The 14,886-nt window shown below is 38.4% G+C and overlaps 2 protein-coding genes across 3 annotated transcripts; both read left to right on the top strand.

The window, feature by feature from the left end:
• Positions 1 to 1,970: 1,970 nt before the first annotated feature.
• On the top strand, positions 1,971 to 4,490 carry LOC116000865 (disease resistance protein RPM1-like). 2 transcript variants are annotated; one of them, XM_031240726.1, is made up of 2 exons: positions 1,971 to 2,481; positions 4,029 to 4,490. In XM_031240726.1, the coding sequence occupies exons 1-2, from the start codon at positions 1,980 to 1,982 to the stop codon at positions 4,100 to 4,102; spliced, it is 576 nt and encodes a 191-aa protein (XP_031096586.1). In that variant the 5' UTR covers positions 1,971 to 1,979; the 3' UTR covers positions 4,103 to 4,490. The 2 variants fall into 2 exon arrangements, 1 of the variants encoding a protein (XP_031096586.1); XR_004094181.1 differs by lacking the exon at positions 1,971 to 2,481 and adding an exon at positions 3,652 to 3,900 and having other exon boundaries at positions 4,029 to 4,079.
• A 6,702-nt stretch (positions 4,491 to 11,192) lies between these two features.
• Positions 11,193 to 14,659, top strand: LOC116002366 (potassium channel AKT1-like). Its single transcript, XM_031242485.1, has 5 exons — positions 11,193 to 12,407; positions 12,794 to 12,979; positions 13,088 to 13,282; positions 13,391 to 13,464; positions 13,754 to 14,659. The coding sequence occupies exons 1-5, from the start codon at positions 11,193 to 11,195 to the stop codon at positions 14,652 to 14,654; spliced, it is 2,571 nt and encodes an 856-aa protein (XP_031098345.1). The 3' UTR covers positions 14,655 to 14,659.
• The last annotated feature ends 227 nt before the right edge of the window (positions 14,660 to 14,886 follow it).

The following is a 14,886-nucleotide window of genomic DNA, read 5'->3' as shown; positions in this document are numbered from 1 at the left end:
GAGGTAAATAAATTTATAATTTAAGAGTATTATAAACTATGCATGTGCATACGGATCGGAACTTGTCCAGAGATATGATAAAGTTGGGCCCAGTGCTAGCTCCCATCCATGTGCTTATTAAGTGAATTCAATCTTTTGACTACTTTTAATTGATATAATATTTACTTTAATTTCATCCTAAAAATTATCTATGAATCTCTTCTAGTTATTTAGGGCTCAAAATGAGTGTTCAATTTCTTTGTTAGTTTTTGGGCAAAGAGAGGGATGTTTGCTTTAATTATGCCGTAGGTTAGTGGGTGCATTAAAATATGGATAAAATAATATGGACAAATTAAAAAATTTCCTCTATGTAACTTGACAATTTTTTTTATATATATATTTATTAAGTTTTTACCTGCAATGAATTAAAATTGCCTTTGGTTGGAGATGCTTGTACTCTCCACTATCGGATTTGATATCCATTATCATTATATTTGTTTGCCTAATTTTACTATCCTATTGGACTCAAATCTTTTAATAATCATAGAATTTATTATTCTTCTCTCTCCTACCATTGGATTGTGTTTCATTCACTTTTCTCATTGCAACAATTCAACTTGAGTTTTTTAAAGAGTATGAAAAATTAGTGAAATTCAGGAATATATATAATTTCATTGATCTCCTTCAATTTTTGTTTATTGGACATTTCTGTATTCTGTATGCATGTGCTTACTCGACCGAGCACCTATTTTGTATTATGGCGCATTGCATGTGCTGCTGTGCATATGCAGTGGTTATACGGTGGACCATAAATCATTACTGATATTGCAGTTGTGTTGAAATGATGTTGCAGTTGTGTTGAAAGGAAACTGCAGTTGGGCGAAACAGAGGCCGTTTCATCCGTCTGGAACTGCAGTATCAGTTCAACACAACTGCAGTATCAGTTATGACCATGGTACACAATGCAATTTGCGGTGCACATGCATGTGTTTCTGACTAGTAAACAAAGAAAGACTAATACATTAATTAGCTAGGGATGGTCTCCATTATATATTAAAATATATAATTGCTGGGTTAAGGCATAAAACATACAGAACAACTAGCATCCCAACCATATTGCAATTACTTAAGAAAGAGAATCGATCGAAAAATAATAAGTAGGCCATAGGCCATATTATAGGGGGGGGAGAGTCAAGAAATGCAGTATAAATTAGCAAAGCCAAAAGTTGCGAATGCATTATTACATTCTAATCTTACTTTGAAACAAAATACAGAGAGATATGGCTTGTGTTGCATTGACTTCTCTGATGGCTACCATTGAGCTTGAATTTTTGCATCCCAACCACAGAGTGTCTCTTGTTGATGATGATGAGAAGCCATTGAAATCTCTGCTTCAGAAGCTTTCTTATATGGAAGCCTTTGTGAAAAAGGAATACAACAACGCTGTGGGTGGTGCTCCAATCCGACAACATCTGCTAAACAAAATCAGAGACTTTGCACTGAAAGCTGAAGATGACATCGAAATACAACTCACAAACATCCTTCAACTTCAACATAAAGATGATGAAGGGGAACTCCATCTCCATCGAAGCTTGCAAGAAGTAGCAAAGGAGGCAGAAGAGTTGCTTAAGGTTATCAACAATGATTCTCTTCCGTTGATTGGTTGCTCAGAAGCTGCAGTGTCGCAGCCTCACAACATTGCGTGGTCAGGTGGATCCTTGCAATGCTCTCCACAGTGTAGGGATCCGGAGGAGGATATAATAATGTTGTGGGATGACTATAACCCCATAAAATATTATCTCCTTAATGATTGGTTATCTGCAGAACTAGGAGTACTCACAATTGTTGGAGCTCCAGGCATTGGAAAGACTACTCTTTGTAAAAAACTGTGTACAGACACAGAGGTTGTATCACATTTCGAGATTCAAGCTTGGATTACTATTCCGCCAAGATACAATGGGAATGTGCAACAACTACAGTGCCACCTTCTTAAACCAATAATGTGGCCAAACCCCGTCATTGAAGAAATTGACATGCTGCAGGGAAGCACTGTTTCTCAACTAAAACACCAACTGCACAAACACTTGAAATGCAAGACATATTTAATTGTTTTGGATGATGTCCCTAACACTCTGCTTTGGGATGATATCCACCAATGTTTTCCCAATGACTCAATTGGAAGTCGGATATTGGTAACCACTCTTTTCACTGATGTGGTTGAGTACATCTGCAAAGATCGGGGTATCATCATGAGGCTGCCTTACCTAAATTACGACGAGAGTTGGGTTCTATTTTCTCACAGATTTTCTCTTAAACAGCATATGACACCCAAATTTGAAGAAATTGCGAAGCATCTTGTTGAGGAATGCAGAGGGTTGCCCCGCTCAATTGTTACAGTTGCAGACCGTCTATCTACATGCAACTGCACATTGAAGGAATGGAAGAAGATCGAGAAAGAATTACTGTCATTGGGAACTCTACATAGAGATAAACGACACTTGAGTAAGCTTACTGATATTTACAATCGTTTGCCACAACATTTAAAAGTTTGTTTTTTATATTTTGTGGTCTTTCCAAAACACAGTCAAATCAATGTGGAAAGACTTATTAAGTTATGGATTGCTGAAGGATTTGTGAAACCACTAAGGTGCCTGCCATTAGAAGATATAGGTTACAGATATTTAAGGGCTCTTAGAAGTAGAGGACTAGTCATAACAGACATTTACAAATTCAGACCAAAGACTTGTGAGGTACATATTGACATGCATAGCTTTTGTGTATGTGAAGCTCAAAAAGAAGGTCTTTTATGTGCAGCAAATACTCAACAGTGCATTGGATGGTCATTAGACATACTCGCAAATTCATGTCGCTGGTTAAGTTTACGCTCACATAGTTTGGACTATCATGTGTTGTTTAGTTCAAATATCCCTCGCTCCCTTTTTCTCTTTCAGGGAGGCTTTGAAAGGTCTATACCTTTCAAACATTTAAGAATTTTAGATTTGAGTGAATCTCTAATACACAAAAGAGTGCCATTATTGCCCTTAAGAAATTTGGTTTTTTTAAGATATCTTTCCATACCACAGTGGCTTGAGAGTTTTGATGATGTAATATCAAGTAATTCAAATTTGCAAACACTTACTGTTTCTGGCATTGATGAATCAACACTTGGAGCACGTACTCTGCCATCCAAAATTTGGGAGCCGCAACATTTAATGCATCTCAAACTTGGGGATATGTATATGATAGATCCTCCAAGCATGGTTAAAGAGCATTTGCAAACATTAGTTTGTGCAATGCCAATTCATTTCAGGAAAAAAGAAGTGTATAAGAAAACTTGAAGTTGTGTATAAAGACGTCTTAGTGCCTGGTTGCAGCGGTGGACGATGTTTCAAAAATCCTATCATCATTCTGGAGAATTTTGAGGATTTGTTGAGGTTGAAGACTCTAAGGATTATGATTTCAGTTGGTAGTATAACTCTTTTAGAGCGAGTTGGTTTTCCTGCAAAATTGAAGAAGTTGATGTTGAGTGGGACTAATTTTCCGGTGAAAGTTTTAATGGTAATTGGGCAGTTACCGAAGCTTAAGGTGCTGAATCTAGAGAATGCTTTCTATGGCAGAGTATGGAAAGTGGTTGAAGGAGGATTCCCTGAATTAAAAAAGTTGGAGGTTGAAGCCCCAAGTCTTGAGCGATGGGTGGCCGATACTAGTACTCATTTGCCAAAGCTCGAGTACATATTCCTAAAACGTTGTTATTCTCTAAAAGAGATCCCTTCTATAATTGCAAAAAAGCCTGAGTTGCGGTTAATTAAGTTGGAGCGATGTCCTCCTTCTGTTGTCACTTCTGCCAAGAGGTATTCAGTAGATATGTGGAGGGACATGAAACTGTCGGTTTTCATTATTGTTGACGGCGAGTATTTGCGAGTATGTTCTTTCTGTTTCTCTTTCATTCTTTTGTTTGCAAAATCTATTTAATATTTCTTTTTCTCACCTGCTTTCATGTTCTTCGTTCCGTTATGTATTATTGATCCAATTGTTATGATGAATCGCAGTATTCAGACACACTAGAATCAGAAGAATCAGAAGAAGACCAAGAAAAAGAAGAAGAAGAACAGGCCAGGCTTAATTTAATATACACACATTTAATTTGTTTGCATGTTTAGTATTCATATTTGGCCTGCTCATTTTATATATATATATTTATTTATTTATTCATTCATTTTCGATGATTTTTATGATATTTGTCTGGTTGGTTTGCCAATATGAAGGGACTAAAAAATGTATTCAATAATAATATCAGGAAAAAGAAGAAGAGTCAGAAGAAGAGTATGATGGATGGCAGTATACAGATACGGAAGAGTCAGAAGAAGAAGGACATGATGTATGAGGCTATCATAGCTACATATGACTTTGCCTTCCATTTTCATTCTAGAATTTCCCACTTTTTGGTCATATATATTTTAACTTTTATATCATTGTGAGGCAAATGTGCCTTAACTTTCCTCATATTATTTACTTCGTATCAATCTCAACTAAGAGAGTATTAATGGTTCATTTTTGTTTAAACTTTTTCTCTTGTTGCAACCCTTGAAGAAGTTTGTAAAAACTTTTAAAAAATGCTCTCCAAAAGTTTTGTTGTATATATGAATCTCTGCCCACTACTATGTAGTCACAAGATCGAATCCTAATGGGAGAGACGTTGATTCTTTGACTGAAAGGATTGAAAAATTATAGAATAAATACTATCTTTTAAAAACTTATGAGTATTCCTAAAAAAAAAAAAAAAAAAAACCGTATATACATATCTACAACTCCAGCAAGGATTTTTAGTGCTTTACAATATTGAATAGTGATTGTCCCCCAAGTATTTTATGTGTGCTGAGGTCAATGCACTACCAACACAATTACAATACTTTAGTTTTCATCCAAGACTATTATTTTAGTACCGTGTCAAAATTCATCATGTTATTCATCCCTTTACTTAAACATATCGAAATATGAAATTATTAAGGATATTGATATGATCTCATTTGTGCATATTTTTCCAAGTGTTTTAGATCAACTTTGGAGCTTAAATGTATTAAATTGTCGCCTCCAATTCATGTTTCCTTGCTTTCTAGTGTAGACATGATTTATTATTAAATTTGGTGCCCATCCGGAATCCCGCCCGTCGTGACGAAATACTTCAAGGCGTGAAGATTTGAGCCAGCATCCAGGCTCGACGCGTCGAGCTCTAGACTCGACGCGTCGAGAAATCGCCGTAGGAATTTCCGAAAATATATCGAAGGCTCGACGCGTCGAGAATCCTGTGACAGTCCAGAATTTTGCTGCGCGGAATTGCCTACTTTGCCCCTATTTTTGATCCCACTATAAAAGGCTCTTTTTCCCAAAACCCTAGAGCTAAGCTGCGTTTTTAGGAGGCAAATAGGAGTGGGAGCAAGGTGTTGTCTCTTCCATGGAGTGAAGGAGGGATCCACCATTCTTGGAGAAGAAGATAGTCATGTCAAGGAGATATGAAGGCTTAGGAAGGAAGAAGGAAAGCTTGGAAAGCTAGATTTGGGAGAATTTCTTTTCCTTTCATTTACTTTCTAGTCTTTGTAAACTCTTTATTACTTGACCTTTGAATTCTATTACAGCCATGATTGGCTAAAATATTTTGGGATTTTTGGGTGAAACGTGTTGATGAATCATTTGCCTTTGTTCTTTATATTTCAATGTTATATTTACATTTGGGTTTATGACTTATTATGCAATTGTGTTTAATGTTGATGATGCTTGTGATTAAGGATCCAATTGCTTGCTTCGTTTGCTAATTTTGTATCTTGACGGGAGTTAGGATATAATCTAGAGCACCCATAATTTGTATCTTGCTTGCACATCTTGGGAAAGAGTGTTTAGTGTAGTTGTTTATGATGCTTATTCTATTCCTTGTCTTGTAGGAATTATGGGAGTAATTCCCCTCTTTAAGTGCATCTTAAACAATTGTCTTACCCAAATATGATATTTCACCTTAGTTTGGCATTAGGAGACTAAACACCAAAACCCGGAAATCCCATCTCTCCCTCTATTTGTTTTCATCAAGTAAGCTTACTGATATTTACAATCGTTTGCCACAACATTTAAAAGTTTGTTTTTTATATTTTGTGGTCTTTCCAAAACACAGTAAAATCAATGTGAAAAGACTTATTAAGTTATGGATTGCTGAAGGATTTGTGAAACCACTAAGGTGCCTGCCATTAGAAGATATATGTCTCATGTATTTAAGGGGTCTTAGAAATAGAGGACTAGTCAGAATGGGCAATGAGTACGATTTGAAAAGAAAGAATTGTTCAATACATATTGACATGCATAGCTTTTGCGTACGACAAGCTCAAAAAGAAGGACTTTTATGTGCAGTTAATACTCAACAGTGTATTGGATGGCCACTAGACATACTCGCAAATTCATGCCGTTGGTTAAGTTTACGCTCACATAGTTTGGACTATCATGTGTTGTTTAGTTCAAATATCCCTCGTTCCCTTTTCGTCTTTCATGAAGGTTTTGAAAGGTTTATACCTTTCAAACATTTAAGAATTTTAGATTTGAGTGAATCTTTAATACTCAAAAGAGTGTCATTATTTCCCTTAAGGAATTTATTTTTTTAAAGATATCTTGCCATACCACAGTGGTTTGAGAGTTTTGAGGATGTAGTATCAAGTAATTCAAATTTACAAACACTTAGTGTTTCTGGCATTGATAAATCAACACTTGAATCCCGGACTCTCAATTTATTGCCATCCAAAATTTGGGAGCTGCAACATTTAAGGCATCTCAAACTTGGGGACATGTATATGATAGATCCTCCAAACATGGTGAAAGAGCATTTGCAAACATTAGCTTGTGCAATGCCAATTCATTTGCGGAAAAAAGAAGTGTATTATTGCAGGTTTCCAAGCATAAGAAAACTAAAAGTTGTGTATAAAGACGTCTTAGTGCCTGGTTGCAGAAATCCTATCATCATTCTGGAGAATTATGAGGATTTATTGAGGTTGGAGAGTCTAACCGTTATGGTTCCAATTGGTAGTATAACCCTTTTAGAGCGGGTTGGTTTTCCTGCAAAATTGAAGAAGTTGATGTTGAGTGGGACTAATTTTCCAGTGAAGGTTTTAACAGTAATTGGGCAGTTACTGAAGCTTAAGGTGCTGGAATTAGAGAATGCTTTCTATGGCAAAGTGTGGGAAGTGGTTGAAGGAGGATTCCCTGAATTACAAGAATTGGAGGTTGAAGCCAGAAGTCTTGAGCGATGGGTGGTCGATACTAGTAATCATTTCCCAAAGCTCCGGTACATATTCTTAAAACGCTGTTATTCTCTAAAAGAGATCCCTCCTACAATTGCAACAAAGCCCCGGTTGCAGTTAATTGAGTTGAAGCAATGCCATCCTTCTATTGTCACTTCTCTAGAAGAGATGGCGGTATCTTACAATATTGTTGACCAGCATTCTATGTGGGTATGTTCCATATGTTTCTCTTGCATTCTTTTGTTTATTTTCATTGCAAAATCTGTTTAATATTTCTTTTTCTCACCTGGTTTCATGTTCTTGGTTCCGTTTTCCATTATTGATCCAATTGCTATGATGAATCACAGCATTCAGACACAGAAGAATCAGAATAATAATAAGAAGAAGAAGACCAGGCGAGGCTTAATTTAATACACACACAAGTGTTTTCTGTTTATTTCCTATAAGTTCTTTCAGGGGATATACAAGTTTGATTGCTGAACTACTTTCAGTTAAGAAGTCAGTTAGAAAGGCTATTATGATAGTTTGTTAGATTGTTAGCTTTCCCACCTTCCCCTTGTATAAAAACAGCTCAGTTAGTTCATTTCAATATGAATCAGATTTATCACTTTACAAAATTTGTTCTCTTCCTTAAATTTTAGTTCTATATTGTGCTGCGTGAAATGGTATCAGAGCCTTGAAGAAGGTTTCCTGAAGATCTCTTTTCCAATGGCGGCATGGCCTCCGATCGGCACAAGATCAACTCCCGTTGATAATACAGCAGCAACTCCGGCAACTGGAAATCCGGCACCTGCTCCCTCTGTTCCTTTGACTCCGGCGATTGGATCAAACACAGGCGAGGTAATTTTTGATCCACAGTCCCAGTCAAATCCTTACTTTCTGCATCCTAATGAGAGTCCAGCATTGGCGCTGGTCTATACGCCGCTAAAAGGTCCGAATTACCATCCATGGGCAAGAGCTATGACAATGGCGTTGTCATGCAAGAATAAACTCAAATTTGTTAATGGATCGATCACCAAGCCGTCTACAGATGATCAGAGGTTTGATGTATGGACACGATGCAATGACATGGTGATCTCCTGGATTGTCCGATCACTATCTCCGACGATTGGACGCAGTGTTCTTTGGATCGACACTGCGTATGGCATATGGAGTAATCTGAAACGCAGATTTAGCCAACAAGATCTATTTTGAATAGCAGAAATCAAGTGCGAGATTTATCAAACGAAGCAAGGTGACAGTTCTCTAAATGAATATTTCACTCAACAGAAGCTGTTATGGGATGAACTTCAAATTCTCAGACCCTCTGTAGCTTGCGATTGCATTGTGAAGTGTAATTGTGGGAAGAAGATTGATGAGTTGAATGAGGAAACTGAGAAGGATAAGTTGTCCATATTTCTCATTGGTTTGCATGATAGACACGCTGGTACAAGAAACCAAATCATGCTCATGAGACCTCTTCCAGATGTGTGTGATGCTTACTCCATGATAGCACAACAGGAGAGACAGTTTCACATTGGTACCACAGGATTTGCTAGTCAGCTACATCAAGCTGGTGAAGTTGGTATCACTGGAAATGTCTTGATGGCTAGGGCAGGTAATGGTCCTCAACAGAACTACAAGAAGTTTGTAAGTGGGAACAAGAAACCTGTGTGCACTTTCTGTGGTTTCACAGGACACACATAGGATAAATGCTACAAGAAACATGGATACCCACCTGGTTGGAAGCCAAAGCCAAGAAATCAGGGCTTTGTCAACCACACTCAGGGTCCCTTGACAGTCCAGCAACCAAGTTCTAATGAAGATATATCTTTCACTCAAAATGACTTCAAGAAATTCATGGAGTTTGTCCAAATGCAAAGATCATATGGGGAAAAAGGGTCCATGACCACACCACTGGATCAACCAATTCAGACTAATGTCATTTCTGCCAATCTCATGCCAGGTGCTCAAACTGAAGGTACACTGTCATCCCCTAATCTAGCAGTTTACAGAGAAAATGAGTGGATATTAGATAGTGGTGCTACTCATCATGTTGTGTGTAGTATGAATCTGTTGACAAAGCAAAAGATGGTTCATAACATGCATGTTAGTTTACCTAATGGAGAACAAGTTGCCATAACCTACATTGGATCTGTATATCTGTCTAAGGAATTTGTTCTGCACAATGTTCTCTATGTTCCTGGATTTTAGTATAATTTGATATCTGTGGGAGCCCTCATTAAAAGCTCAAATTGCACAATGAAGCTTCATACTAATCAGTGCATAATACAGGGAGCTATTCATGGGAAGATGATTGGGCTGGCTGAACTCCAGAATGGACTATATCACCTGATTTTTCCTACTAATTCCAATTCTGTAAATAACATTGTTTCAAAGTTGAATAAGTGTACCCTATGGCATGCTAGGTTAGGACATGCCTCATGCTCAAAAATTCAGTTGTTGCATGAGTTGGACTCAACAATTCAAATGAATAAGAATTTGATATGTGACTGTTGTCATTTTGCAAAACAAAAAAGACTCCCATTTCAGTCTAGTACTTCTATTGCTGATGCTTGTTTTGATTTATTACATATGGACATTTGGGGTCCTTATAAGACTGCCACCATCCATGGTCATCATTACTTCCTTACCATGGTTGATGACCACAGCAGGGCAGTGTGGGTTCACCTAATGAGAAAGAAATCTAAAGTCAGAAACCTAATCATAAGTTTTTGCAAAATGGTCAAGACTCAATATGGAGTCCATGTCAAGACCATAAGATCAGATAATGGTCCTGAGTTTGATATGTATGAATTTTTTAATGAAGAAGGAATTATGCATCAAACCTCCTGTACATATACTCCTCAACAGAACAGTAGAGTTGAAAGGAAGCATGGCCATCTCCTAACTACTGCTAGAGCTCTCAGGTTCCAAGCCAACTTGCCAGAGCATTTTTGGGGTGAATGTATACTACATGCAGCTTACATCATAAATAGACTGCCATCAGCTTCCATTAATAACCAAATACCCTATCAAGTTCTGCTTCAAAAGGTTCCACATTATCAACATTTGAAAGTGTTTGGTTGTTTGGCTTATGCTGCTACATTGGGTCCCAAGTCAAAATTTGATGCTAGAGCTAAGAAATGTATCTTTCTTGGTTTTGTTAATGGAACTAAAGGCTATAAACTGTATGATCTGCATTCAAAGATGGTTTTCTTGTCCAGAGATGTGATATTTTATGAGAATACATTCCTATTTCAGCATGGTGTCAGTTCAGAAAAGGAGTTCTCCCAGGTCATTCTTCCAGCTAATGTCTCAACAGAACTCTCTAATGAGTCACAAGATCCTCCTCATACTACCACCAGTCATGAGCAAATACATAGCCCACCCCTTCATGAGGCAGTTGAACAAACACAGTCTCCTGAGCAGCCACATGGTACCTCACCAGAACAGTCTCAACAACCAGCAATAAGGAGGTCTACTAGACAAAAACATACTCCAGCTTACTTGGGAGACTATGTATGCCACAGCTCTGTGATGAGAACCTCTCCTCATGACATCTCTAAGGTCATAAACTACACTAAGCTTTCACCATCATTCTACTCTTTTGTTATGAATATTACTTGCCACAGTGAGCCAAAGAATTACAAAGAGGCCATAAAGCATGAATGTTGGAGGGAAGCTATGGAGAGTGAGATTGCTGCTTTAAAGAGGAACAACACTTGGGAGATGGTGGACCTGCCACCATCCAAGAAACCTATTGGATGTAGATAGGTGTACAAGATTAAACACAAGGCAGATGGCACTGTTGAAAGATATAAAGCAAGACTTGTGGCTAAGGGGTACACACAAACTCTTGGTATTGATTACCTAGACACTTTCAGTCCAGTGGCCAAGATGACCACTATTAGAACATTGTTAGCAGTTGCAGCAGCAAAGGAATGACATCTCCACCAAATGGATGTGAACAATGCATTTCTTCATGGGGACCTTGAGGAGGAAGTCTACATGGAGCCTCCTCCTGGTTGTGAAGAAGGAAAAACTGGTCAAGTATGCAGGCTGATCAAGTCTTTGTATGGCCTAAAACAGGCAAGTAGACAGTGGAACATCAAACTGTGTGTTGCATTGTTAAGTATGGGGTTTAAGCAGTCTGTTCCTGACAATTCTTTATTTACTAAAGGGGAAGGGTCATCATTTGTAGCCCTACTAGTTTATGTAGATGATATAGTGGTGGCTAGTGCTGATCTAAACCTGGTTCAACAGATCAAAACTCAACTAAATGATCAGTTTCAGATCAAAGACTTGGGACCCTTGAAGTACTTGCAGAAAAAGGGCATTGCAATATCTCAAAGAAAATATGCCCTAGAGTTGCTTGATGAGGCAGGATTCATGGACTCAAAACCTGTTCATAGCCCTACAGTCCCTTCACACAAGCTAAGCAGAAATGAAGGTGATGTTTTGGAAGATAATACTCAGTATAGAAGGCTTATTGGAAAACTTTTATACTTAAATATTACAAGGCCTGACATAAGTTTTGCTACACAACAGTTGTCTCAATTCTTGGATAAACCTACACATCTACATTTACAAGCAGCCCACAGAGTTCTAAGATACATTAAAAATGCTCCAGGACAAGGGTTATTCTTCCCAACTTCATCTGATCTTCAACTAAAGGCCTTTTCTGATTCTGACTGGGGTGCTTGTGTTGACTCCAGGAAGTCTGTTACAGGATTTTGCATTTTTCTTGGTCAAGCCCTGATATCTTGGAAGTCCAAGAAACAACCTACCATATCCAGATCTTCCTCAGAAGCAGAATATAGAGCCTTGGCAGCAACCACCTGTGAAGTACAATGGTTGATCTACCTACTTGCTGAGTTTGGTTTACATCCTAATGTTCCAGCTGCTATTTATTGTGATAGCAAGTCTGCAATAGCCATCACTGAAAACCCTGTGTTTCATGAAAGAACAAAGCATATAGAGATTGATTGCCATCTTGTTAGAGAAAAACTGCACAAAGGAATCATCAAGCTCTTTCATATTTCATCTGAAAATCAGTTGGCAGATGTTCTTACAAAGGCTCACTGTCCAGGCTCCTTCTTCAGCTATGTCTCCAAGCTTGGATTGTTCAACCTATACAATCCAGCTTGCGGGGGGCTTTCAGGGAATATACAAGTTTGATTGCTGAACTACTTTCAGTTAAGAAGTCAGTTAGAAAGGCTGTTATGATAGTTTGTTAGATTGTTAGCTTTCCCACCTTCCCCTTGTATAAAAACAGCTCAGTTAGTTCATTTCAATATGAATCAGATTTATCACTTTACAAAATTTGTTCTCTTCCTTAAATTTTAGTTCTATATTCTGCTGCGTGAAAAGTTCGTCGTTGAATTTAGTCTAAAGTGGAAATTACCTTCTGGTCTATAAAAATGGCGCGGAACAGGCAAGTCTGATGTGAAATGTTCACTGTTAAACATATTACTTCATGAAACTGCTTACTCAAATCGTTTTTTTATTTTGTTTTGTACGCTAAAGAACTTGAACTAAAACTGCTGTTGATATTGCAGCATGTTGGGGAGGCGAAAGCGGGTGATCTCTGTGGTGAGATTGGTGTACTTTGTTATAGGCCTCAGCTATTCACAGTCCGTACAAAGCGATTGAGTCAGCTTCTGCGTATGAACCGTACTGCATTTCTGAATATTATTCAGGCTAATGTTGGGGATGGAACCATAATCATGAACAATCTCCTTCAGGTTTATAGTTGCAGTCCATTTGTTTTAGTTTGATAAAATGCAGAATATAATCTTTAAACCAAATGGTCTTAAGTTGTAAGCTGTTTCATTTACTCTTGATCTGAACAGCATTTGAAGGACATGAGGGATCCAATTATGGAAGGAGTTCTCTTAGAGACAGAGAACATGTTAGCCTGCGGAAGAATGGACCTTCCTCTTACCCTCTGCTTCGCGACGCTCAGAGGAGACGATCTGCTATTGCATCACTTGTTGAAGCGTGGCCTTGATCCAAATGAATCCGACAACAACGGGAGAACAGCTCTTGTGCGTTAACTCAACTCGATTTGTGAATTGCTTTTCTTTAAAACACATTGTTTGTTTTTTCTCATTTTCTGCTTTTTCTTTTTGGCCTTTTCGTTTCGCCCACATCAGCATATAGCAGCAGCTAAAGGATATGAAAACTGTGTTCTTCTTCTTCTGGACTTTGGAGCTGATCCCAACAGGCAGAGGTATATATTTTAACTTTCTTTGCTTATCTTATAATCTAAGATTGGGGCAAAAGCTGGCTTGGACGCCACCAATACCACGAGTGGACCAAATAGACTCTGATACCCGGCTATAATGCACATTGGCCAAAACCAAACTAAAAGACTAAATCCAATCAATTTCTTAGTCTAACCATAGCCTTATAAACCTATATATGTTCTTTATTATATTTTCAATGTGAGACTCTTAACAGCTTAAAATGTGTTTATTTTACACTTCAAACCATTTTTTTCTTCTTTCAACACCTGCAGATTCTGAAGGGAGTGTGCCACTGTGGGAGGCCATCTTGGGAAAACATGAATCAGTAGCCAGGCTATTGGCAGACAACGGCGCTAAATTATCCTCAGGTGATGTAGGTCAATTCTCCTGCACTGCAGCCGAGCAGAACAACCTGGAACTACTCAGAGAGATTCTTCGTCGCGGTGGGGATGTAACGCTCCCCAGAAGCAATGGTTCGACAGCCCTCCATGTCGCTGTATGTGAAGGCAACGTGGAGATAGTGAAGTACTTGTTAGCCCAAGGGGCTGATATCTACAAAGCAGATAGCTATGGGTGGACTCCAAGGGACCTATCTGAGCAGCAAGGGCATGAAGAAATCACAGCACTGTTTGAATCCCATAAAGAGGCCAAGGCGGCTCAACCCCATGCAACAACAGTTCCTGAAGACCGGCCTGGGGTTCGCTTTCTTGGGAGGTTCAAAAGTGAGCCAACAATCCTCCCGGCCTCACACTCGTCCCCTTTTCCAACAACAGACGGATCCTGGGGGCGATCGTCGCGCCCTAGGCGCAGGACTAACAACTTCCACAACTCGTTGTTTGGAATAATGTCGGCTGCTCAAAACGGGGACCAACCCTTGCTTTATTCTGTGAAAGAGGATACACCTGCTGCCACTGAACAGACATATGCAGCTAGAGTGATTGTTAGTTGCCCCGAGAGAGGAGATGTTGCGGGGAAGGTTGTATCGCTCCCTAAAACCTTCCATGAACTGCTCCAAATTGGTGTTAAGAAGTATGGATTCTTGCCTGCTAAAGTTGTGAGCAAAGAGGGAGCAGAAATAGAAGATATAGAGTTGATCAGAGATGATGATCATATAGTTTTTATTAGTGAAAATAGAACTACAGAAGACAGTCACCAAACTGGTGAATTGTGAGAGGAATGAAGATTTTGAGAGTAAAATTTTTGCACTCTCCTCTTCTAAAAGTTACAGCTTCAAAGGCACTTATCAATCATTATGCCCCAATTCAAATAGAATTAAGTGTTCTGTGAAAAAGAAAAAAAAAAAGCTGTTTAAGAAAAAGTCCTATCAATATCTCCCTCTCTAGCTAACACATCTTGTAGTGTTATAATATGTGACTTTATTTCCTTGCTCTAATTGCTCACTT

Source organism: Ipomoea triloba, chromosome 13 (genome assembly GCF_003576645.1).
Source record: "Ipomoea triloba cultivar NCNSP0323 chromosome 13, ASM357664v1".
Taxonomy (NCBI): Eukaryota; Viridiplantae; Streptophyta; class Magnoliopsida; order Solanales; family Convolvulaceae; genus Ipomoea; species Ipomoea triloba.
The sequence above is the reverse complement of the archived record's forward strand: the minus strand, read 5'-3'. Positions and strand labels throughout refer to the sequence as shown.

Excerpts from the sequence above, each read along its gene's own strand:
- LOC116000865 (XM_031240726.1), top strand. The coding sequence starts at position 1,980 with ATGTGGCCAAACCCCGTCATTGAAGAAATTGACATGCTGCAGGGAAGC. Across the intron at positions 2,482-4,028 it reads TAGAGATAAACGACACTTGA|TATTCAGACACACTAGAATC; the intron begins GTAAGCTTACTG and ends GATGAATCGCAG.
- LOC116002366 (XM_031242485.1), top strand. The coding sequence starts at position 11,193 with ATGGATGTGAACAATGCATTTCTTCATGGGGACCTTGAGGAGGAAGTC. Across the intron at positions 12,980-13,087 it reads TCATGAACAATCTCCTTCAG|CATTTGAAGGACATGAGGGA; the intron begins GTTTATAGTTGC and ends TGATCTGAACAG. Across the intron at positions 13,465-13,753 it reads GGAGCTGATCCCAACAGGCA|AGATTCTGAAGGGAGTGTGC; the intron begins GAGGTATATATT and ends TTCAACACCTGC.